The 25,318-nt window shown below is 45.8% G+C and overlaps 1 protein-coding gene across 1 annotated transcript in view; it reads left to right on the top strand.

The window, feature by feature from the left end:
* The window catches only part of kirrel3a (kirre like nephrin family adhesion molecule 3a), a 194,297-nt gene extending 187,297 nt beyond the window's left edge, over positions 1 to 7,000 (top strand). The window contains exon 16 of the mRNA XM_072659119.1: positions 4,195 to 7,000. Coding sequence (XP_072515220.1) covers positions 4,195 to 4,653 — 459 coding nt within the window. The 3' untranslated portion in view covers positions 4,654 to 7,000. The remainder of the gene's footprint in view (positions 1 to 4,194) is intronic.
* Positions 7,001 to 25,318: the final 18,318 nt, after the last annotated feature.

The raw sequence follows: 25,318 nt of genomic DNA, 5'->3' as shown, positions 1-25,318 counted from the left end.
TTTTCAGACAGTAACCGTGACGGAAACGACTCGGACTGATTAAAAGATACCTGGGAGGGGGGCGCTTTTACAGCGGTTGGCTGTGCAGGTGAAATCCACCGGGTTTGTTGGGTTTTTTTTGCCGGAATTGAAAAGTAATAGAGGTCACGTTGGTCGAGCGCATGCAAATTTAGCTTAACGAAAGCCAATTAATATTTGCTGGAGGGTTCCGTCTTGTGCGGTAGTCGGAATTCTAATAATAATAATAATAATAATGATAAAAGAATAATATAATGTAATTGAACACGAGCCTCGACTGCTTCTGCTTGTGTTTCATTCCAAGTAATTTGAGCAGAACATGGCTTTTACGACCCCTTCTAATCTATATCTGTGGTTATCGCTAGAGTAACCACCGTCCCCCATCCCTCCAACCCTCCTCGGTTCAGCCAACTGTATATCCTTAACGGGTCTTGTAAGTGTCAACCTCCACAGGTTCAATTCCCAGGGTGTGATTTTCAGGCGACTGCTGTAGAGCCTGCTTATATCCTCTATCCCTTACAGATCGCCTGACAACAGCCCCAAGCTACTGCAGGCAAAACCTTCTGCAGCCTAAACACTAACCATGCACCTCTCCCTGCCGGCCGCAAAGCCGCAGAAAAATAATGTATATATATATATATATATATATATATATATATATATATATATATATATATATATATACTGTTTTTATTCTTGTTATTAATTTATTTATTTAAAAACTCTAATAATACATTTAGTTTCAATAAATAAATAAATTAATTAAAAATATATATATATATATTTTTTTTTATTATTAATTAATTTATGGAAACCAAATGTATTATTAGAGTTTATATATATATATATATAGAAGTGCCAGACCACCTCACAACAGCCCCAAGCTACTGCAGACCACCTGACCACCTGACAACACACCCAGGCTACTGCAGGCAAAACCATCTGCAGCCTAAACACTAACCGTGCTCTTCTCCCCGCCGGCCGCAAAGCCGCAGAAAAATAATGTATATAAAATATATATACTGTTTTTATTCTTGTTATTAATGAATTTATTTTAAAACTCTAATAATACATTTGGTTTCCATAAATTAATTAATCAAAATAAATAATTATATATATGTATATATATAATTTTATTTATATATATACACATATATATATGTGTGTGTCTGAGCGTGTAAACTTTAAACGTGGCATAGGCAGAAGTGCCACACCATCTAACAACAGCCCCAAAAAACCATCTGCAGCCTAAACACTAACGCGCTCTTCTCCCCGCCGGCCGCAAAGCCGCAGAAACACTCCGTCTTTCCTGGAATCCCCAATACATGTTCGATTTGGTGAACCAGTAGAACTGCCGCAAAGATTAAGAAGGGGGCTGTTTTTTTATTATTATTATTTTTTTTTAAATATGTAACCAAAAATAAAGTGTGAGTGAATTTCTGCAGAGATTATTGCACATATGCTATGCCAACACGAATCATCAAGGCCCATTTAATTAGCTGATAACAGGATTTGACTGTTTATGCAGGAGATGACTATTTCACACCACTAAACCATGTAATCTTCTTAACATGGAGCACTTATCAGTCTGTTCTCTAATTTTCATGTCACGCTGACTATAATTAGCGCTAGTTGAACTTGACCTTGGCTTTGAGTGTGTGTAAACAAGAGAGGGGTTTTATTTTTTTCGCTTTTCGTTTTCCTCACAGTGAAAAAGGCAGCCAGACCTGTGGTGATATTCCGGCCTCACACACTTACCGTATTCATGATCGTTTGGCAAGAAGGTGTTAATGTGAACAGTGCTGTTAATTAGACTCTGAAAAAACACAGGGCCTAGTGTGATAGATGCCTGGGAGGAAAACGATAAAAACAACAGATCCTGAAGCAGCTTTCTAACCTTCATTGAAATACTGTAGATCTCTTGTCTGATTACTTGTCAGTCTGCAGTAACTTAACATGTTATAAACTGATCATAGCGCAAAGTACTTTTAGCAGTTAATTAGTTCTTAAGAATGTTTTTTTTGCCTGCAGTTCAGCACCTAAAAGGCAGGGGGTGCTAAATCTTGGGGGAGGGACAACTGAGCAGTAGTGATAAGTAAAATAAACAGATCTAAAAATTATACCACAAATAAATTATTATTTAAACAAACAAACAAACAAACAAAAAATATATATATATATACATGTATTAAAACTAAATGTATTATTATAAGTTTTTAATAATTTAATAACAAGATTAAAAAATATATATATATTGTTTTATTATTATTATTATTAATAATAATAATAATAATAATAATAATAATATAAAACTCTATATATATTTAAAAATTAATTTAAACTACATTATTATTAGTAATAATAATAATTATATTTATTTATTTATTTTAACTACATTATTTATTAATAATAATAATACAATATGTATATATATGTTTTTATTCTTGTTATTAATTCATTTAAAAACTCGAGTGATACATTTGGTTTCAATAAATTAATAAATAAAAATAAATAAATAAATAAATAATAATTTTTTAAAAATAGCAGAAGCACATTAAATACATACATGTTTTCAAAAATAAATAAATATATAAATTCTTATAAATAGAAACTATTTAAAATGTGCTTCTAAAATAATTTCAAAATAAAAATATTAAAATTGATAATTTATTTTGGTCGCTTCCGAGTGCGATTGCTGTATTCAAACCTGCCTAAACGAAACGCACCAGGCTCAGATTTAACGGTCCTAAAAAGTTCAAAATAAATGAAAATAAATGACTTTACTCCGTTTAGGAAATGGTCCAATCACAAGCCTTTAGGATCTCAGAGACAGCTTTAATATGTGCAGCAATTTCAACACACAGAGTTCCCATCATTATTTAGACCCAACCTGCTCTTTATTCTTTAGATGAGTAAACTCTGCTGCTGGTTTGGAGGAAAGGAGGGAAATCTTTGATGTATATGAACCTCATGAAGGACAGAACATTAAGCTTTAACTTCCAGCCATCACTTGCTTGTCAGCCGAGTTGGCATTCACATGACAGGTAGCACAGTACATCTCCTGCTCTTCATCATAAGCCGGTCAAGCTCAGACTCATCCCTCTTGGGCGTGTCAGTGCTAGCCCTTTGAGTTTTGGCGCTTTACCTGCTGCTATTGTGAACGCTGAAACCTTGATGGAATCGCAGGCCCGAACCCCCGGTTGGAACCCTGTAGCTGCTCTGTACACTGTGTACATAGTTCAGGAACAATGGACCAATAGAAATGCTCAAATTTACTTTCATTCAGGAAGAGGAGAACATTAGATTTTTGCCTTTTCTTGTAAAATCACCACTTTGGAGATACATGTTTTTTGCATCAAAATGTATTTGCGTCAAACCTCTTTTTCCTTCGTTTGTTGGTCGGTCATCAGGTTGACCAGCAAAAATTGCTCCCAAAACAAAAGATCAGCTGATGAGCAGACAGATGTTAAGCCCCGCCTACAGGCTGGTCAGGATAATTTGTTTTGGACGATATGTTGCATATTGTAATTAATTTTTTTAATTAAATGAAGTTAAATCCTTTTAAAAAAGCTTAAAATGTTATGAGAAAATATAAAAAATTATAAATATAAATATAAATATCATAAACAAATGTTAGGCTCTGCTCGCTCATTCTGCCTAAAGCCAACTGGCTTTGAAACCATGTCCATCAGGACTCGCTCTGGCTGGAATCGTCCATCTTTCATCTTCGGCTAACGCGTCTAGCGGATCACTCCACTCGCATTTTTGACCGGGCCTAGGGGTTAAAAGCCTTTACTCTGCTTCCCCTGAGGCTCCTTGAGCTTGGGTCAGCGATGGTAAAAAAAAAAGATAAAAAATAATCAGACAGGCCAGTCCAGATAATGGACTGTCCAAATAATGCTCACACGCCGGCCCAGAACCTCTCTGTGCCGCTTGTTCAAAACAGCTTCGGTTTGCCCTGCGTTGAAATATAAGCTACGAAAGTCTGTGTATGGCTTAATGGCAGCAGTGAACTCCTCACACTCCTCACTACTGTGGTTAAGCTTTGGCAGTTAATCCGCGGTTCACACGGGGAGTCCGCTAAAGTCGGCTCGGTCCGGTAATGAGCGTGACAGTCCTGCCTGCTTATGAACTTACACAGTGGTCTCTCTTCTCTTTCTCTCCCCACTGGCTCAGGACCCGACCAACGGCTACTACAGCGTCAACACCTTCAAGGAGAACAGCACGCCCGCCCCCAGCCAGCCCGCTGAGGTTCGCAACACTGCCACCGCCACGCTGGGCAAGCAGCGGGTCCCCACCGGCATGTCCTTCACCAACATCTACTCCACGCTGGGCCCCGGACCTAACCACCGGCTCTACGACTACGGCGGCCGCTTTGTGCTGGGCATGGGCAGCAGCTCCATCGAGCTGTGCGAGCGCGAGCTCCAGCGAGCATCCCTCAGCGACTCCAGCTCCTTCCAGGACACACAGTGCGACAGCAGCGTCAGCAGTTACAGCAGGCCGGACAACGGCTACGCGCCCTTCGACAAGGCCAGCAAGGCCTCGGCCTCGTCCTCCTCGCACCACTCGCAGTCATCCTCGCAGAACTCGGACCTGACGCGACCCCTGCAGAAGCGCATGCAGACCCACGTGTGAGGGCGCCGAGAACGGGAGGCGAGGGCAGGAGGGCGAGAGCACTGGACAAGGCCAGGGACACGAGGAGAGTCAACGTGCCTCCGCATGACTCCTATCGGAGGAATCACATGCTCACGTTGCTTGGATGGCGAAGTACACTGTCTGTCCAGAAGTATTCAGACACCTGGCTGTCCAGCATTGCCTAGTTTTCTTTCTATACATTCTTAAAAAATGTGGTTCCTTACAAAGGACAGTGGTTCTATCTAGAACATGACAACACTCAAAGGGTTCTAGGAAACACACGGTTCTATGTAAGATCTTTTAAAACCCAGTTCTATCACCATCATCAAAGAACCCTTGTTGTTATCGACCCATAGCTACCATCGCTGACGGCTAACCAACTCTCTATTAACAGGGAACAGCCTACCCTCGTTTAGGCTTCTTTTCTGTTACAGGTTGGAACATTGCTGTGAGGATTTGATTGCTTTCAGCCACAAAGAGGTCAGGCACTGATGCTGGATGATTAGCTCTGATTAACAAACCCTACTTTAGCTCATGAGGCTTCAAGGCTCCAAACAGTGGTGCTGTGACCATCTAGAGGAAATGATGACCCCTGTAGCCAGGGCTTGGCACTACTGCGTGCCTTTCACTCTTAAAAATAAAGGTTCCTCAGTGGTTTTGGACTTTTTAGGTTCTAGGAAAAGCTATTTGATGGTATAGGACGTTTATATAAGGGGCGACACGTCACGCAAATTCACCACAGGCACTACATTCCCCATAATGCCCAAGCATCTTTCTAAAAGCTCAGCCAGGCCAGCAAGCCAGCCAACACAGGATTATAATAATAATAATAATAATAATAATAATAATATTAGCTTAATAACATTATTAATGTTAATAAATGATAATAGTATTGACTAGTAATATTATTAGGCATGCAGAGGCATGGAAGTGGTCTAGAAACGCCCCTGCTTTACATCATGTAGATGTTCTTTAAACCTTAAAAGCATTCCTCATTGGCTGAACTTGATATTGTAATGGAAAGTTCTAACCAGTACTGGTTCTAAGTGGTTCCACTGGTCCAGGCTTGTGTGAGGCCACTCCAGAGCATCCCGTTCTTCTGCCCAGGCTTTTCTATAGGGCCTACTGTCAATGGGTGTGCCTTAAACAGCCAGAGTCCATACATTACAACGGGGTGTCTGGATACTGTGGGCACAGAACGTGTGTTTCATATGTTCCACAGAGAGAGACGCTTGCTGAAAGCCGGCATGTGGCAAACCTAAACCCACTGTTCATCAAAAACACGTAGTTCATGACAATCAGGACTCAGGAGTCATCCTCAGAAAGTTGTCGTTGACTCTGCCATGTCTGATTCTCACACCCACAGAGGTGGGCTTCGTTTCAGGACTTTTTCCAGGAGCTGGACCCCTTCCAGAGAGCCTCTGCACTTCCAGGGAGCCGGCTTTCGTGGAATTGAAAACGGGGGGACCTTGAGGGTTGTATCAATTTTTCATGAGGAGCCAAACTCTGGGCCCTTATAGAACTCATAGAGCTGTGATTCAAAGCACAAAGGTGTCTGTGTATGTCAGCCACAAGTTCTGCCTGACCGGGATACGGGGACGGACCTCTGCACTCCACCCAGACTCAGAGACCCTGGTTTCAGTGCATTTCTTTTTATTTTTCTTTCTTTTTCACTCCTCTGTAAATTCTCCTCACTGTTTTGTAGGTTTGCTTTTGCCATTTCCTGAAAGCGACCCCACCCCAATGCGTCACGTGCGACCGTTCGCTTGCATGACGAAGCGAATCTGCTGTCGCGCCAAACCTGAGGCACCCGCGGACCTTCTTGAACATTGGACGGCGCCATGTTTACACGTGTGGATATCCTGCTTAATGTGAGCTCTCCGGACAGACCTCAAGAGTGTGTACAGTGAATCCGAATGCTCTGTCGTTAAATGGCCTACTTCTTTTTTTTTTTCGGCTTACGATATGTCGTTTACACTCAAGCTTGTAAATCCCGCATCCCGTGCGAGTCTACTGTGAATATTGATGGCGGTTGATGGAGTGATGGAACCTTTTTTCTTCTTCCCTCTTTTTGATAGCCGCTCTTGTTTTTCCAGACTGATGTATGTTTAAGGCCGCTGTTTTAAGCGAGCCCGTTCACGAGGCCTGACCGAACCACGTTAAAACTTCGCAAGTGTTTTGCAAGTGCCTCCTTTTGGCAGCTAAAGGGGGACAGTTGTGAGGAAAAAAAGAAGAAGAATATGACTCTGTTGATGCATAAAAGCAATCAAATGAATCAAATAATCATGGTTATGACTTAAGTGTTCAATAAAAACAAACGTGTGGAAAAGGTTACGTGATCACTAAAGCCATGGAAGCGTCTCCTTTCTGATTTCTAATTGTTTCTGATTTCTGTGCATAGACGACCACCGAACCCCAAAGCCAGAAGCTCCTCCTGGCTAAACTTACATTTACATTTACGGCATTTAGCAGACGCTCTTATCCAGAGCGACTTGCAAAAGTGCTTCACTATTTACCCAAGAAAAACTTTAGCTAGTTAGAATAGACTAATAGTTCAAAGATCCCTCTAAGCTTAGACATTACTAAACACAATTACTAAGTCAATAAGGAGACCATAGTACTCTTCTCTTCGCCTGAGTACTCTCAGAAGAGGAGGGTCTTCAGTATGGGTTTGAAGACAGCAAGCGTTGGACTCTGCCGTTCGGACACCCAGGGGAAGCTTGTTCCACCAATTTGGTGCAGGACAGAAAAAAGCCTGGACGCTCATCTTCAGCGGATTTTGAGGGATGGCGGGTCGAGCCGAGCCGCACTTGAAGCTCGAAGTGCTCTAGGCTTCGAGCTTCTGTAGGAGTGACCAGTGAGTTCTCAAAGGAGTGATTGAGTTCTCAAACTTAGCGTTTTTTAAATAACTTGCATTGAACCGTTAATGGATGCTGTTCTAAAGCATCAGGGAAATGTGTAATGCATGCAATGCAAGGCCCCATCCACACACATCCTGATCTTTGTGAAAACATAAATTTCCCTCCCTATGACAAATGTTTTTGGACGTGAGGCCAAAACTACAGACACACAAAATATCCGGACGCATGTGGACAGACCAAAACTCATATCACGTGTCAAGGGTTCTTCCCTTCCCGTGTCGAATGCTAATGTCTCAGCTCAGTGCTGTGTAGCATCATTTTCATTACAGTGTCATTCCAGAGAGGTTTCCACTCTCAATCAGGCCCTTAGTTCAGCATGTGAGTTGCATTAAGGCCTCGGATGGTTCGAGATGATCCATTTCTGCATTCGGATATTAAATCCCCGAGAGGGCATTAGGTAGATATTCCACGAAGCTTCATAATGTCCTCGTATGAATTAGTTATTAAAGTGTGGTTTTAATCCATCATCTTGGCTTTTAAAGGTTGGCTCAACCACGGTGGATCCATCACCAAACTAAATGGATTTGAGAAGATGATGCATGATCCAGAGAGCGAGCGCCGTGTTTGTGTAGCAGCAGTCGTTGTAACTCTTTTCAAAAGAGCAGCCCTTTTTTTTGCATCGGCGTCATAATTGAAAGTCGGGGCACACGCTCTGGAACCGGCGCTGTTGGGGAAGGCCTTCATCAGCAGATTCTTGACTCGCCTCTGCTGTCTGGAGGATTCTGTGCGCTGTGACTGTATGTTGCCCATGGTTTGCGAACGGCAGAGTCCAATGCTCTCTTTCTTCAAACCCAGACTGAAGACCCTCCTCTTCTGAGAGTGCTCAGGCGAAGAGAAGAGTACTATGGTCTCCATATTGACTTGTGTTTAGTAGAGTCTAAGATTAGAGGAGCTTTGGAGTCCAATGATGGCTCCAGCCACCGACCACAGCCTTATTATTTTTTTATTTATTGATTTCACACACAAGCGGCTGCGATGGAATCTTAATGGTTTCATTTGCTCCAATCGGCAAGAACTCGCAAACGGGCCGGAACCGTTCTTTAACTGGCTAACTTGAAGTTTCACGGTGGGGTTTAGCCAGCATTAACGCAGCACTGCAGAAACTGCACCTTGTCATACGGGCATGATCTTGCCAGTCGGCCTAGCAGGCCAATTTCGCTGACTGGCTGTGACTGGCTGACGGACGAACCTTGCTGAAACACCTAGAAGAGGCATTTTCTGATACTGATGGTCTGAGGACGAGCCTGAAAACGGTGGAAATCACTCCTAAGGCTGTTTCCTGGACTCTGTGCTCTCAGATATGAGGCTTTAGGTGTGATTTGAGCCTCAGTTAGCTGGACGTTCCTGGCTACGCGTCAATGTCCATGGACTGTTGGTTCTTTGGTAAGGTGGACGGATTGCTGTCCGGCCCAGCTGCCTTTAACTTGAGCATATAGTCCCTAGTTTCCGTCCCGGTTTGTCTGCTTACCTTAATAAACGCTGCAGCCGAGCTGTATGTGAATATTTTGCCACTCAGTTCGACTAAAGGGGGCATGTTCCAGCAGGGGTTGAGCAGGGGTGTCCAAACTTTTGCATGCCTCGTGTAGTTTATTTGCTTGCCAGTAAATAATAATCTGCTCATGTTGGTACTCTGGTGTGTGTTCCTTATAACAGCTTCCTACCTCTACCTCCCATGAGACAATATATGGACAAAAGTATTGGGACACCTGCTTGTTCACTGCTTCTTCTGAAATCAAGGGTTTTCTTTCCTACCTCTCCTGACTTCAGTTTTAATGATGTGACGAGTCGTGACAAAGCCGAGCAACTGCCGCCACTACAAATAAAGGTCCTTATGTATGTATTCGGTCAAAGGTGTATCCAGTAAAGGGCAGAGATGCACGTGATGGCAGGAGAGGGAGCACTCCTTAGAGCTGAGCTCTCTATCCGCTGCCTGTGGAAAGGCTTTCAGATGGTATTTGATATCAGATGTACTGCATAAACAAGAACTGTCTGATAAGATGTTTACACGCTCGGCAAATTAAATCAAAAGACTGCCGATTTGGCTTCTCCAGCTGGGCTTCAGATTGGATCGCAATACGTGAGGCATTGTGTGTGTATGTGTGTGTGTGTGTGTGTGTGTGTGTGTGTGTGTGTGTGTTTATGTGTGTGCCCCGACCCAAACTGAAGTTTACACTCAGGAGCTGGTTCTGAAAATACAGACGAATGTTTCCCGGAGTTAGGGCTACACAAAACAAACCAACGGAGGAAAGCTGAGCCAACTGAGGCTGTGATTAGAGTCCCAGTCAGGTTCAACCCTGTCACGTTCAATCCGTCACACTCAACCCAGTCAGGTTCAACCCCGCCACGCTCAACCCCTTCGTGCCCAACCCTGTTTCGTTTAACCTCATCCCCTCAACCCCGTCACTCTCAACCCCTTCACGTTCAACCCCTTCACGCTCAACCCCGTCACGTTCAACCCCTTCACGTTCACCCCCTTCACATTCAACCCCTTCACGCTCAACCCTGTTTCGTTCAACCCCATCGTGTTAAACCTCGTCGCACTCAACCCCGTTGTACTTAACCCAGTCACGCTTAAACCCGTCACACTCAATCTCAGTCACGTCCTACCCCGTCGCACTCAACCCCTTCATGTTTAGAGACATTCTTCAACCCAGTCGGGTTCAACCCCGTCACGTTCAACCCCTTCACGCTCAACCCCTTTACGTTCAACCCCTTCACGCTCAACCCCGTCATGTTCAACCCCTTCACGTTCAACCCCTTCAACCTCAACCCCTTCACGCTCAACCCCTTCACGCTCAACCCCGTCATGTTCAACCCCTTCACGTTCAACCCCTTCAACCTCAACCCCTTCACGCTCAACCCCGTCATGTTCAACCCCTTCACGCTCAACCCCTTCACGTTCAACCCCGTCATGTTCAACCCCTTCACGCTCAACCCCTTCACGTTCAACCCCTTCACGCTCAACCCCTTCACGTTCAACCCTGTTTCGCTCAACCCCGTCGTGTTAAACCTCGTCGCACTCAACCCCGTTGTACTTAGCGCTTGTACAGTCACGCTTAACCCCGTCACACTCAACCTCAGTCACATCCTACCCCGTCGCGCTCAACCCCTTCACGTTTAGAGTCATGCTACAGCAAACGACATATTTTGTGAAAATTGTTTTTGCATTTACAGCAGTGGTGTAAAACTGAATTCAACCCCCTAACTGCAGGGGGAGCCCATGAGCCAAAAATATACCAAAAAAATGCCAATTCTCACAAAATGCTGATTTACTTCCAGTACATTTGGAGCTAATTCTAGTAAACGGCTGGCCACCATTCTCAGCAGGTGCATGAGGACAGCCGATAACCTTGCGTTTTATTTTCCTGCTTGATTCTTTCCCTTTTTTTATTGTAGCAGTGTAATGATCTCATTAGCATACGAACATCAATCAGCTCCTCATGACCTTATCTGCTCCAGCACTACAATGGATACACCAAAACTGCTCAATTATAAAAAAAAACGAAATTAAAAAAAGTATGTTTTCTTTCTTCCTGCTCGTCCGCGACCTGCGCTGTGTTTCCCCTGCTGAACATAAGTGAGCTAATGAGGAAAACAACAACAACAACAACAACAACAACAACATCCACAAAAAAAGAGACGCGTCCTCTTTGTCCCTTTCGGCGCTCGCTGGGAGGATGTTCTCGCTCGAGGTGCTTCTGCGGGGATGGGCTCTGGTGTGGTCAGCCTCTTCGCTCTTCGCTGATACAAGCTGTGCAGATAAAGCGGCGGCTACACGAGAGCAATTTCAGGCCGGCTTGTGTTTCCTGCTGGATCATCACTCTGCTAAACTGTTCTGGAGGAGAGAAAAAAGGGGCTTGTACAATGTTCTACGGATATTAGAGGTAGCTCTCCACTTCAGAAGTGCAGGCTCTGCACTTCCGCACAAAAAAAACCCTTCCCGCGAGAGGACAAAGGAGCGGAGTCTGAGAACTTTGAGCAAATTTGTTCATCAGCGACTCTTTAGGCCAAGCAGAGCCTCCAACTCCAGCAGACTCTGTTTTTTTGTTGGCCATGGCTGGTGGGGCTGAAGGCTGTCTGTCCAGTCTTACAGTACAAATAGGAACTCAGGGCACCAGGGACGAGACAAGACGACCATATTCACCACTGGTGTTGGACACTGATGGAATTCGGCCTCCATCCATACGCACTAGCCCAACAGTGGCAGCTTGCTCAGCACGGGTATCGAACCCACAACCCTGTCATCCACAGCCCGGAGCTCTGACCACCAATGAGCCACCACTGCCCCCACTGATCAGCCCATAATATTAACAGTAGAGTATGGACCCCACAAGATATCTGAATCAGCTATGACTGGTACACTAAATGGACAAAAATATTGGGACACCTACTCATTTATTGCTTCTTCTGAAATTAACGGTATTATAAAAAATAATGAATGAATTAATTAACAAATAAAAAGAGCTGATCCTGGTCTTGCTGGAGTAACTGTCTCTCTAGTAGAAGGCGTTCTAGAGTGCTAGAGTGAGCATTGCCGTGGGGATTTGATTGCATTCAGCGGCAAGAGTGTTAGTGAGGTTGTTGGATGATCATCCCAAACTCCCCAACTCATCCCAAAAGTACTGGTGGATGGAGCTCCACCATCATTTCAGAGAGCATACACCCTACTCCATACCTTCCACACCTACCACTAGGAGGCATGACTCCAATCGGAGTCCTATTTTCTTGTGTATCGGCAAGGTTCCATTCCACAGCATTGTGATAATGACCACCTCAAGCCGCATCACGCGCTCTGATTGGCTGAACCGTCTCTGTATAATTACACTGGTTGAAGTGCGAAATGACCCCGGTGCGGTGCGGTGCGGTGCGGAGGCCGCCGGCCCCGGAGAGCGAAACCAGAGCGAGAGAAATAAATAAATGGGCTAATGACTTCACCCCGGTCGCCACGGCGCAACCTTTCAAATGACAGACACACACATTATTGGTCCAACTATTTGCCTTCCTGCAATTAATGCTAGAGCGCAGGAATAAATCCGTGAGAAATGTTCCTGTGACATTTTGACTTTTTTTGAAGTCCTCGGGGGTCTATCAAAGCTCAGCGCAGCGCTTTTCTCGCCTCTTTTTCTTTCACAGCTTTTTACTGTTCGCCCCAAATTTTCACCGACCAACAAAAAGCCCTCTCCTCTCCGTGCTGTCACTTCCCATTTTTAATAATGTTGATAAATGAGTCATTCATTTCGGCAGGAATGAAAAAAAAAGAAAAAAAACCTCCTGCAGATTGATCATTATCCACAAGTAATTAGCATAATGATGTATACACAGGTGTTTTTTTTATTTTTTATTTTTCCCCACACTCTCGATTTAATTGGCCTGCTTAGCTAATGAGAGTGCCTTCGTCGCGTCCACCATGGAGAGCGCCTGTCATTTCCAGCCACCCCCATCCCGGTCCCTCCGAGCCGTGTGGCCGTCTTTTCATCCATCACAAAGCCTTCATTGTCAATGCTTCAAAGTTGCTGGCAACAAAGAAAAGTTGCTGCTGCTGCTGCTCCTGTAATCATTTATTTAAAGCCAGATGTTTGCGAAGGTGGTCCGTTCTTTCAGCCCCCCGGCTAAAGCAAGGGAGCGGCGCCGGCCTCGCTCGGCCTCCCACTCCTCGTAGAAGTGGCTCGGCCAAGTTGCTGACGGTGGAAAACACGAGGGGGTTCCCTGACCTCATCTGCAGTCGCCCAGCGGCTCTGGTTTAACAACACCTTCGTCGGGTGGAGGGGGAGGTTTACGCAGCTGAGGGTGACCGATGGACATTGCGGTCTCTCCAGTAGGTCGTATTGTGGGAGACTTGTCGCCAGAGATGCTACAACACTACTATCCTACAGCCTACAGCCTGAAGAACGTCACCTGTAGACCTGTAGATTATACATAATCCTCATTGATTCATATAATGCACAGGCTTGGACTTAGTGGTGACCTACCCATCAGCCTGGGGGTCCTCAGAGATCCCCTGCAATAAAACACTTCTCCCTTCTCTATTTGTTGGCCGTCAAGGAATGGTCTCCTCAGGACCTCTGAAGGGGTCCTGTGGTGTCCGGCACCGAGACCAACCTTAGCAGCAGGGTCTCCTTTCAGTCCTGTAAGTTGTGCGGTGAGCAGGGCCACCACAGGGCACACGTGACCCTGACGCTGGTTCAGCGGCCGTCCTTCCTTAGAGCATTTTTGGTAGGTGCTGACCGCTGCATACTAGAAACACCCCACAAGCCCGGCCTAAGTGGCTCAGATTTCACGACTTGCCAATTTGCCCACCTTCAACAACTGGCTGTTTGCTTGCCCAGCCAGCATGCTCATGTGGGGCTCCCATGGGTAGAACATGGGTTAGATGGGTTCCAGGTACCAACCGTTGTTGGTACTAGGACCCAGTTGGGCTTTCCAAATGGGCCACATCATGGTAATCTCTCATGGCGCCCATCTAGGTCCCATGCGCCGTGTATACAAGTCAAGATGGTGCCCATGTTTAACCCCTCCTGGGCGTCCGTATGTTGGGCCAACATGGAAGCCATGGACGAAGGTTTCTGGGGAAGGTTGCATCCTTGGGTTCCACGTTGGCCCCACATATAGACGCCCACCGGGGTCAGTCATGAGTTTTCTGCAATTTTTTGCTGACGCTGCCAATCAGTGGCCGAGGCCGCAGTAACTCCAACCATCTGAAAACCACAGGACCGGCCGGTACTGATCCAATAAATGAGCTGTTTTTAATCAAAACTCTTCGCTGGAGATGAGCTTCTAGCACAAAGTCGGCCAGAATAGAGGCTGATGAGCAGACCTGGATTGGATCTTTAATATGGCTACATGCCAAGTGTAGTAAAATCAATGCCCGGCCGCTGTGCCGATACCACCTTGATTCAGCTGTTGTTTATGTGCTGCAGGCTAATGATGAGGCATTACGCTGAAATGCTGCATTTTCAATAATGCTGTAACTCCACCCTGCAGGCGGTGCTGCAGCCTTTCAGCTGGGAGTCCAAAACATTCATGCTGCTCGGTACCACTGGTACTAGTCCCGTCAGTGAGTAAGCAGACCTCTCAGATCTCTGCTCCTCATCACTCAAAAGTATTGGAACACCTGCTCATTCACTGCTTATTCTGAAATCAAGGGTATTTGCCTGCTTTTGTTGGAGTGACCTCTGTGATCTCTACTGTCCAGGGAAGAAGTCCAGTGGCTTTCTACTAGATCTTTGAGCAGCATTGCAGTGAGGATTTGACTGTACTCAGCAACAAAAGCGTTTGCAAGGTCAGGATTACAGGATTAGGGATGCACCGATCCGATATACTAGGATTGGATATCGGTCCTGATACTAACAAATCAGCTGGATCAGGTAGCAGATAATTCGCCTGATTCAAAGGGCCGATCCATTCACGGAACCCAATTCTCGCCGGTATTCTAGGCTTCATAAGCCAGGGTCAGAGGGCCCTCGACCTGTCATCAATCAACTATCAGCGAGTTATCCAGCTCGTCTTCCATATAAGAAGCACCGAGAAGGGAGGGGCTGCTCGCTCCTCTTTAGTCTCACAGACTTCAGAATAAAAGTCCTGAGCCCAGACAGCTCTGTGCCGAGGTCCAGCACAGTTATTATATTTTAGTGACCAATAAACAAAAATTGGTTCATTAATATTAAAGTTAGTAAAGTAACAATTACTTCAATCCTGATGCCTTAAGTCTCTCCCACATGGTGAGGTATGCAGTTTATTAATTCAGCAATGGTATCGGATCGGTATCGAGTATCGGCCGATATGCAAAGTTCATGTATCGGTATCTGTATCAGAACAGAAAAAGATAAATCGGTGCATCTCTAGTCAGGATGTTGGATGACCACCACCTCACCTCATCCTCCCACCTCCCAACTCCCAACCTCATCCAACCAAGTATCCAGAGAACACGAACCGTTCCCCTGCTCCACAGCTCAAAGCTGGGGGCCCTCATACCCCTCTATATTCCACCTGGTAGTCCTATTCTATTGGCAGTACTTCTCTACAGGGCCGAGACGAGCCCTGTGTGTGTGTTTTGTGCATTTGCCCAGCAGTGTCGTTCAGCAAAGTAGCTGAATGCATTGGTTAGGAAGGGTGTCCACAAATATTCGGACATACGGTGTAAGTCAACACTCTGGTTGTGGCAGGCGGTTAAAGAGACAGCGCGGGATGCGGGATCCAGGAGTGTAACTGCTTTACAGTGAATGAATAATCGTTCCTGATGCAAGTGATGATGAAGAGGTGTGACGTCTATTAACACCGTCTGCCTTCAGAAAAGACTTCATTAAAAAGCCAGTGATGCTGGACAGCTATAGGTGCCGGTACTGTAAATCTCACAGCCCAGGCCCATTAGGAGGAGAGTCGGGGGCGTTAAAGGGGCACTCCAGACAAGATGAAGAATGGAACCGTGGCTACACCCTTTGCAAACATGCAGACTCGCCTGTGTACTGCAGTGCCGCAGCGGACTGTAGTGTGCAATATTCTGGACTCATGCACGTATGGTGGATCTAGGAGGTCTCCTATTACATCCAGAATCACGCTGGAGTTCAGCGAGCTCCTCAGAACCTCCCATTTTTTTACTGATGTGTGGAAGAAATGAAAGGCATTATTGATTAAGAGGATGATTAATGATTAAGATGACATGATTAAGAGGGGTGTCCCAATACTTTTGTCCATTTAGCGTATTTGTATAATGCATGCTCGGTATTGTAGCGCATGACCGCGCCCCAAACTCCTACCCTCGACCACCTTAATCTTTATATATACCCTGTCGAACAAATTTCCATTGCTTACCACACCAACTTGGGGGGGTTTGACCCGGATTCCAAGCCAAAATACTTCAGGGTCCGCCCTGCCGTGCTACCTCAGGGCTAAAATGCTAGTTTTTAGCCAGACCATGATTTCCAGACCCAGATTCATGATTTCTTGGTGATGTTTTTACCTCGCCGACAACGTGCCGAAGCGACTCCCTCGCACGACCGCCGAACCGAGGCGTTTACCATGTGCGACGATTCGTCATTTGCATCCCGCGCAATAATCACTGTTGACTGCGCCATCATGGGCTAATTAGGTTGACTTTATCAGTCGTCTTTGGGCAGGAGGGAGAGACTCATGCATCATTCATGCTCGCACCTTTCATGACTGATTGGATTCCTGTACATATGTCACGGCTAGATGAGTGCGAGGGGTGTGTGTGTATGTAGGTGTGTGTGCGTATGTGTGTGTGTGTGGGGGGTTTAGCCAGCGTAAGCAGCATAAACAGTGCAAAGTTTCAATCCGTCTGAATTTAGGGGCCGAAATTCAATCCAACGTGCTGAGCAGGGTGGGTGGACTGTCTGTAATGACCGACCATTAAATAAATAAATAAATACGACCACCGCGATTGCAGGTCCTCTTAATTACATGTGCGCTCTGGATTATTCGGTCGGGCTGAGGCCTTGTTTCTGTTGCCTATAAATTACAGGCTAGTGAGAGAGCGCCGAACCGGGCGATTAATCAGAGGCTGGTATTGACGGAGAGACCACTTCTCGACAGGATTTGAAGATAATTCACCACGTGCTTATTGGCGTTTTGGAGAAGAAGAAGAAAAAAAAAAGGCCTACGTGGCTTCGTTATGTGGAACCGGGGGTTTTAATAGACTCGACAGCAGCGCCTGTTCCACCTACACGCTCTTAAAGTTTGGGTTCTGATTGAAAGGCAGAGATGCTCACGATTGAAGAAAGATAAAAGAGTGACATTTCGCTGGAGGAAAAGGAAGAAATAAAAAAAAAAAAACATCAAACAGGCACGAAAAAAAAAAATCCTTTATCATATTGACTTTTCCAAATCTCCAAACTAACAGACTTCAGCCTATTACATTTCCCATTGATTCCAAATACCATTAATTACAGGTAGCCTAGGTGTTCGTTTCCTTGTAATTACGCCAGGCTGCGAAGTCTGAATGGGCAGGACGGCCGTGCGACTCGGCTCTCTCTCCAACACTCAATACTCTACTTTCAGACTATCTCCCTTACAGACCCTCTACTTTCAGACTATCTCCCTTACAGACCCTCTACTTTCAGACTAGGTCCCTTACAGACCCTCTGCTTTCAGACTAGGTCCCTTACAGACCCTCTACTTTCAGACTACCTCCCTTACAGACCCTCTACTTTCAGACTACCTCCCTTACAGACCCTCTACTTTCAGATTAGGTCCCTTACAGACCCTCTACTTTCAGACTACCTCCCTTACAGACCCTCTGCTTTCAGATTAGGTCCCTTACAGACCCTCTGCTTCAGACCACATCCCTTACAGACCCTCTGCTTTCAGACTAGGTCCCTTACAGACCCTCTGCTTTCAGACTAGGTCCCTTACAGACCCTCTACTTTCAGACTACCTCCCTTACAGACCCTCTACTTTCAGACTACCTCCCTTACAGACCCTCTACTTTCAGATTAGGTCCCTTACAGACCCTCTACTTTCAGACTAGGTCCCTTACAGACCCTCTGCTTTCAGATTAGGTCCCTTACAGACCCTCTGCTTTCAGACTAGGTCCCTTACAGACCCTCTACTTTCAGACTACCTCCCTTACAGACCCTCTGCTTTCAGACTACGTCCCTTACAGACCCTCTACTTTCAGACTAGATCCCTTACAGACCCTCTACTTTCAGACTAGGTCCCTTACAGACCCTCTACTTTCAGACTAGGTCCCTTACAGACCCTCTGCTTTCAGACCACGTCCCTTACAGACCCTCTACTTTCAGATCACATCCCTTACAGGCCCTCTACTTTCAGACTAGGTCCCTTACAGACCCTCTGCTTTCAGACTACCTCCCTTACAGACCCTCTACTTTCAGACTAGGTCCCTTACAGACCCTCTGCTTTCAGACTAGGTCCCTTACAGACCCTCTGTTTTCAGACTAGGTCCCTTACAGACCCTCTACTTTCAGACTAGGTCCCTTACAGACCCTCTGCTTTCAGACCACGTCCCTTACAGACCCTCTACTTTCAGAGCACATCCCTTACAGGCCCTCTACTTTCAGACTAGGTCCCTTACAGACCCTCTGCTTTCAGACTACCTCCCTTACAGACCCTCTACTTTCAGACTAGGTCCCTTACAGACCCTCTGCTTTCAGACTAGGTCCCTTACAGACCCTCTACTTTCAGACTACCTCCTTTACAGACCCTCTGCTTTCAGACTACCTCCCTTACAGGCCCTCTACTTTCAGACTTTTTCAGTGATGCCGTAATGCGCTCCTGGAGCTCTCGGGTGTGTGTACAGTAATGAGCTGGATGTACACGCCTGCAGCTGTGATGTGTATAAAAGACCAATAATAAATAAATAAATAAATAAACAACCTCACTCAAGCCCACTTATCCTTACTCATCCTTCCATCGTATTCCTCACCAGATTTATTTAAATACAGACATCATTTGTCAAAGGCTCAACCTTGCCTGGCTTAAAAAAAAAAAAAAAGGAACTCAGTTGCGAGATCACTGAAACTCCACACATCAAAACCCTTAAAAAAAGAACTGAACTGTGTGTTCTGCTTTCAAAGTAACCAAACTGAGGGAACTGATGTTTCCAACCATGAATCAAACGAGCGGAGGAACAAAAAAAAAAAAAGACGACGAGAGACAAAGAAATATAAAAGCTCCGCTCACGAATCCACACGGCGGGACTCTAAAAAAAAAAAAACGGTGGCCACCACTCCACACTAATTGGTTTGATCTTACCTTGAAATCGGAGCAGTGCGAACCTTCACGCTCCCCATCCTTCGCGCTCTGCGTCCCCCAGCTTGTTACTTGTTGTTTAGCGGCGAGCAAGTAACTCTGAAACACAGACAAAAGGATCGGCGCTAAAGCAGAGGGAGTTCACCGTCAGATCCGGGGGAGCTAGTAGAGGAGATCCATGGTTCCACAGCTGGTGTACTGGATGTGTCTGAAGGACGTACAGCAGAGGCCTCAATTTTGAGAATCTTGCGAAAAGGCAGATTAACAGAATTATCAGACTACGTCCCTTACAGGTCCTCTGTTTTCAGACTACGTCCCTTACAGACCCTCTGCTTTCAGACTACATCCCTTACAGACCCTCTACTTTCAGACCACGTCCCTTACAGACCCTCTACTTTCAGACTAGGTCCCTTACAGACCCTCTCATTTCAGACAATGTCCCTTACAGGTCCTCTGTTTTCAGACTACGTCCCTTACAGACCCTCTACTTTCAGACCATGTCCCTTACAGACCCTCTACTTTCAGACCACGTCCCTTACAGACCCACTACTTTCAGACTAGGTCCCTTACATACCCTCTACTTTCAGACCACGTCCCTTACAGACCCTCTGCTTTCAGACTAGGTCCCTTACAGACCCTCTACTTTCAGACTAGGTCCCTTACAGACCCTCTAGTTTCAGACCACGTCCTTTACAGGCCCTCTACTTTCAGACCACGTCCCTTACAGACCCTCTACTTTCAGACCACGTCCCTTACAGACCCTCTACTTTCAGACTACCTCCCTTACAGACCCTCTGCTTTCAGACTAGGTCCCTTACAGACCCTCTACTTTCAGACTAGGTCCCTTACAGACCCTCTGCTTTCAGACTAGGTCCCTTACAGACCCTCTACTTTCAGACTAGGTCCCTTACAGACCCTCTGCTTTCAGACTAGGTCCCTTACAGACCCTCTACTTTCAGACTACATCCCTTACAGACCCTCTGTTTTCAGACTAGGTCCCTTACAGACCCTCTGCTTTCAGACTAGGTCCCTTACAGACCCTCTACTTTCAGACTATCTCCCTTACAGACCCTCTACTTTCAGACCACGTCTTGTAGAAAAAACCCAACCGTTCCTCTAAACAGTCCACAGTCTTTTGGAGCAGGACAGCTTTGATGATGTACGTGTTGGCATGCTTTTTATGTGTCTGGTGCTATCCAGTGTCGACCAGAGGAGAATGGGTTCCCTCTTTTGAGTTTTGGTTCCTCTTAAGGTTTCTTCCTCTCAGTGTGAGGTAGATTTCCTTGGCCCTGCCACCTTTGGCTCGCTCAAAAGAGGCTCGGACCCGAATCTCTGGAGAGCTGCTTTGTGACAACATTCGCTGTGGAAGTGGTTAAGAACCAGAGAATTAACGCTGAATCTAACTGAATGGAAAAGAAATATGCTCTGAGGCTAACACAGCACACTTTCTACAAGTCAAGAGTCATCCAAATACTTTCCATAAATCCAGGGCTAAATCTGAGTAGAGTTCCAACATGTTTTTCTGCCTGTCCTCCAAGATGAATAGAAAACTTGTTGACGTCCTTCCAGTATAGCTGCTGGGCAGTTGCTGAATTCAGTCAGTGAGTGTTTCCGTATAAGCAGAACATTCTCGTGAATTCTCCAGTCTGTGGTATTTCTCAAATAAACTCTCTTATATTAGTTCTTATGAACATGGGACTCCAAAGGAAGGAATCTGCAGTAATTTGTTTTTTCCATCCAGTCTTTGCAACCTCGTGCCTGATCACCACGGATACCAGAAAAACTCTGGTCTATTAAAATATGCATGACCCCGAAATATCTGCTCAATTATCTGACTGCTCTAAAATACACCGATCAGCCATGACTGATCAGCACCATCTCCCCAATACTAGCGCAGATCTGACCATTCGAGGTATGGACTCCACAAGACCAAGACCTCTGAAGGTGTCCTGTGTTATATATCTGGCACCAATACTATCGTTAGCAGCAGATCCTCCTTTAAGTCCTGTAAGTTGTGAGGTGGGACCTCCATGAGCATCAAAGAGCCTTGGGCCACCATGACCCTGTGGTAGGTACCGAACACTGTAAACCAAGAACACCCAACAAGTCCTGCCTGATGTTTTGGAGATGTTCTGATCCAGTCGTCTACAACCTCACAGTTTGGCTCTTCCAACACCTCCATCACTTTCATGCACTGACTGTTCACTTGCTGCCTAATATATATCCACCCCTTGACCCTTGATTCCACTATAGATGAGGCTAATCAATAGTGGTGCTAATGTTATGGCTGATCGGTAGAAGGTTCTAACCACTGTTAACTAGGGGTGTCCCAATCCAGGCCAGAGCACCTTACCGCTGTAGGGAAAGCAGCTCAATGGCACCAGGTCAAGGCACCAGAACTACAGATATCACGGCACTGCAGACTCTGGAGGCTGATTCTAAGAGGTTCCTCACTACCGCAGGCCAGAACTAACGTCAGAGAAATACACCTAGAGGACTCCAGAGGGCGCTATACTTGAACACAGCGGTGAAAACAAAGGAGCAGAACTGGAAAAGGGGGGCGGGAGCTAGCCAACTGGCCAACAGGATTGGCCTCTTGGTATTGTCCAGAGACGAAAAGAGATGCGTGAGGGTGAAGAAATATGCTTCTCTTCAGAACGAATCAAATTTTGAGATTTTATTTTATTTTATTTTATTTTTTATTACATATGTGATCATGATTTGTGTTAATTATTAGAAATCCTGTATAAAATAAGCAATCTTTTTATTCTTTTCTCAAATCCGGACAAAATTGAGCCATTATTTTGACATAATTAGTCAAAATATCAATCAAATAAATACATTTTGAGTCAAAACCTTGAGGGAAAAAAAGCCATAAGCCTCAATTCTGACAGGCCGACCAGCTTAGGGTATGTTTCCATTTGAGTTTGATGGTTTAGCTGCTGGTCTACAATCACAAGTACAATCAACCTGACCATGCCAGACCACCAGTATTGCCAGCATCACCAAGCTGGTTGACCAGCATGACTAGCAAAACCGACCAGCATGACCAGCATCACTAAGCCGGCTGACCAGCAAGACCAACGACTTCTCATACTCACTGACGCTGTAGTAAGACTCGTGCCTTGGACCGAATGATGCTCTGCCGGGTTGGACGAGGCATTTCCACTCATCTCCACCTCATTGATGGTTTAGTTTTATGGAACGCTAATAAATGTACACGCCCCGCTCCGCTGCTCCGGCTCAAGCCTGTGGTCATATATTTCCGAAGATTGCGCCCGGCGGCCCGGTGGCTTCCATTACGAGAAGTTTCAAGTCATCAAGTTTTCCGATGTTTTCTAAAAGACTCAGAAACGTGTTCAAATTATTGTCCGTGGGAGCCGAGCGGAACAACGCGGCTGAGTGTGCCTTTAATAATGCAGTACAGGCAGCCGCTCTAATCCTGCTGATTATCAGCATTACGCGCTATCCTGAGTGAAATGCTAGATAACATCAAATCTGCAGAACAAACACGGAGATCCTGGTCACAGCTTGTTCAGCAGTGCGGAACACCAGATGCTGATGATACAGCTTTGCAGAGCAGGTCCAATAAGGAAAGTTTGCCACGTAGGGAACGTAGTTATAAAAATACTGCCAGGGCCAGCTTCAGCTGGTTAAGCTGACCATCTTCCATGAGGGGTGGAGTAATGGGGTGTTGAGGAGTTGAGGGTGGGGTATTGGGGTGTTGAGGAGTTGAGGGTGGGGTATTGGGGTGTTGAGGAGATGAGGGTGGGGTATTGGGGTGTTTAGGAGATGAGGGTGGAGTATTGGGGTGTTGAGGAGATGAGGTTGGGGTATTGGGGTGTTGAAGAGATGAGGGTGGAGTATTGGCGTGTTGAGGAGATGAGGGTGGAGTAATGGGGTGTTGAGGAGATGAGGGTGGAGTAACGGGGTGTTGAGGAGTTGAGGGTGGGGTATTGGGGTGTTGAGGAGTTGAGGGTGGGGAATTGGGGTGTTGAGGAGATGAAGGTGGGGTATTGGGGTGTTTAGGAGATGAGGGTGGAGTATTGGGGTGTTGAGGAGATGAGGGTGGAGTATTGGGGTGTTGAGGAGATGAGGGTGGAGTAACGGGGTGTTGAGGAGTTGAGGGTGGGGTATTGGTGTGTTGAGGAGTTGAGGGTGGGGTATTGGGGTGTTGAGGAGATGAGGAGTGGAGTAATGGGGTGTTGAGGAGATGAGGGTGGAGTAACGGGGTGTTATGGAGATGAGGGTGGAGTAATGCTCCTTTAGGACTGGTGAAGGAGGGCTGTAAAGAGCCGCAGCTCCGAGATTTTTCTTAACCTTTATGGAGAACGTGTTCTGGACTCTCCCGGTTCTGCAGGGACTGGGCCGGGCTGGTGGAGCAGTTGGGGGTTAAGTGGAGGTCCAGGCTCTGCATGCGAGTCAGCACACCTTACACACATCACTGTGTTTTAACTGGCCGAGCTTTCAGCGGCGGAGTAGCGCTCATTTATCAGCTCACCCTCCTACACCCTCTACATCCCTCACTTCTCCCAGGCGCCGGCGGATCACGAGCTGCGAGGTTAACCCTATACACACTTAATGGACAAAAGTACTGGGACACTTCAAGGAGCTACAGGAGCAGCCACCTAATGCCTGTATAAACCATAAGTACACGATATGGGCAAAAGTATTGGGACACCTTCACATTACACCTACAAGATCTACAAGAGCAAGCACCTAATGACTATAAATCACATGTACACCATATGGACAAAAGTATTGGGACACTTCCACATTGCACTTACAGGTGCAACCACACAGTGACTATAAATCAAATATACACACTATATGGGCAAAAGTATTGGGACAAGTGTATATACGCTCCACCCATGTGAGCCCCACGCGAGCATGCTGGCTGGGTAGCAACAGCCAAGAAGTGCAACCAAGAAGTTTTATCAGATTGAGGTGTTGATTGTAGGGTCCTCGTAAAAGGCGCTCGGTGCCCCCCTTCTTGGCCTACATGCTTATTTTCATTCAGGCTGTGAAACCCAGCAAAACAAACTACTTAATTCTCTGCTAGGTTTGGTAATGTGCAAACTCCGTCCAAAAGCCCAGCGCTCATTCCGGAGTCACCAATCACACACACACACACACACACACACACACATATGCTGCAAGCAGACGAGTGATTAGGTGTTGGGCTTGATTTGACCTCCAGGCTTTGTCGAGGCGCTGTCGAGGCGAGGGAGCTGTGTTTAATCTTGATCTCTCTCTCTCTCTCTCTCTCTCAGTCTCTCGCACTCTCTCACCCCCCCAACCCCCCCCCCCCAATCGCATTCTCCACGTCAAAATAATAATGCAGACGTTTTTAAAAGATTCAGTCTCACAGGAGACCTCCACTCTCTCTGAATAGAGAACAGGTCTGACGCATTGGTATTTATGATTCTCCTATTTAAAACCCGTATTCACTTTCATGAGCCTCTCGCTCGAGGCTCCCCTCAGATTTCTGTATTTTTAATTTTTTTTTGTTCTCCCACCGCGGACAAATAATTGATCACGTTGTTAGCATCAATAATCGCGAGCGCCTAAATAATGAAGTAAATAGAAAACTCAATCCACGCCAAGAGTCCTTTAACCTCTATTCTCCTGACAGATCTCACATGCTTTACTATTCCAACAACCTGAGCAGCTTCTGAACATTTAAAGGGCTCGTTCACTGAGAAAGAATACATGGCTTTGATCAGTAAGCGCGAGCTTAAAGCTCTCATTCCCCCACTTATCACTGAGCTTAGCTCTTCATTTTGACACTGATGATCTTCACTGATGACATCAGCCATGATTCGTTCTTAGGTAACCACTTCTACTGATTCATTCACTTTGACGGGCTGCTTGATGTTACTGCGCCTTTAAGACTGACGTACGTAAACAGGTCCTGGTCTGACTGAATGGGCCTCCCTCAAAAAAGCAATACAGGCTGAAACACCCCTTATGACTTCAGTGTAAATGGGCGGGGCTAAACTTTGGAATAGGTTGAA

Source organism: Salminus brasiliensis, chromosome 16 (assembly GCF_030463535.1).
Source record: "Salminus brasiliensis chromosome 16, fSalBra1.hap2, whole genome shotgun sequence".
In the NCBI taxonomy this organism is placed as follows: domain Eukaryota; kingdom Metazoa; phylum Chordata; class Actinopteri; order Characiformes; family Bryconidae; genus Salminus; species Salminus brasiliensis.
The sequence above is the reverse complement of the archived record's forward strand: the minus strand, read 5'-3'. Positions and strand labels throughout refer to the sequence as shown.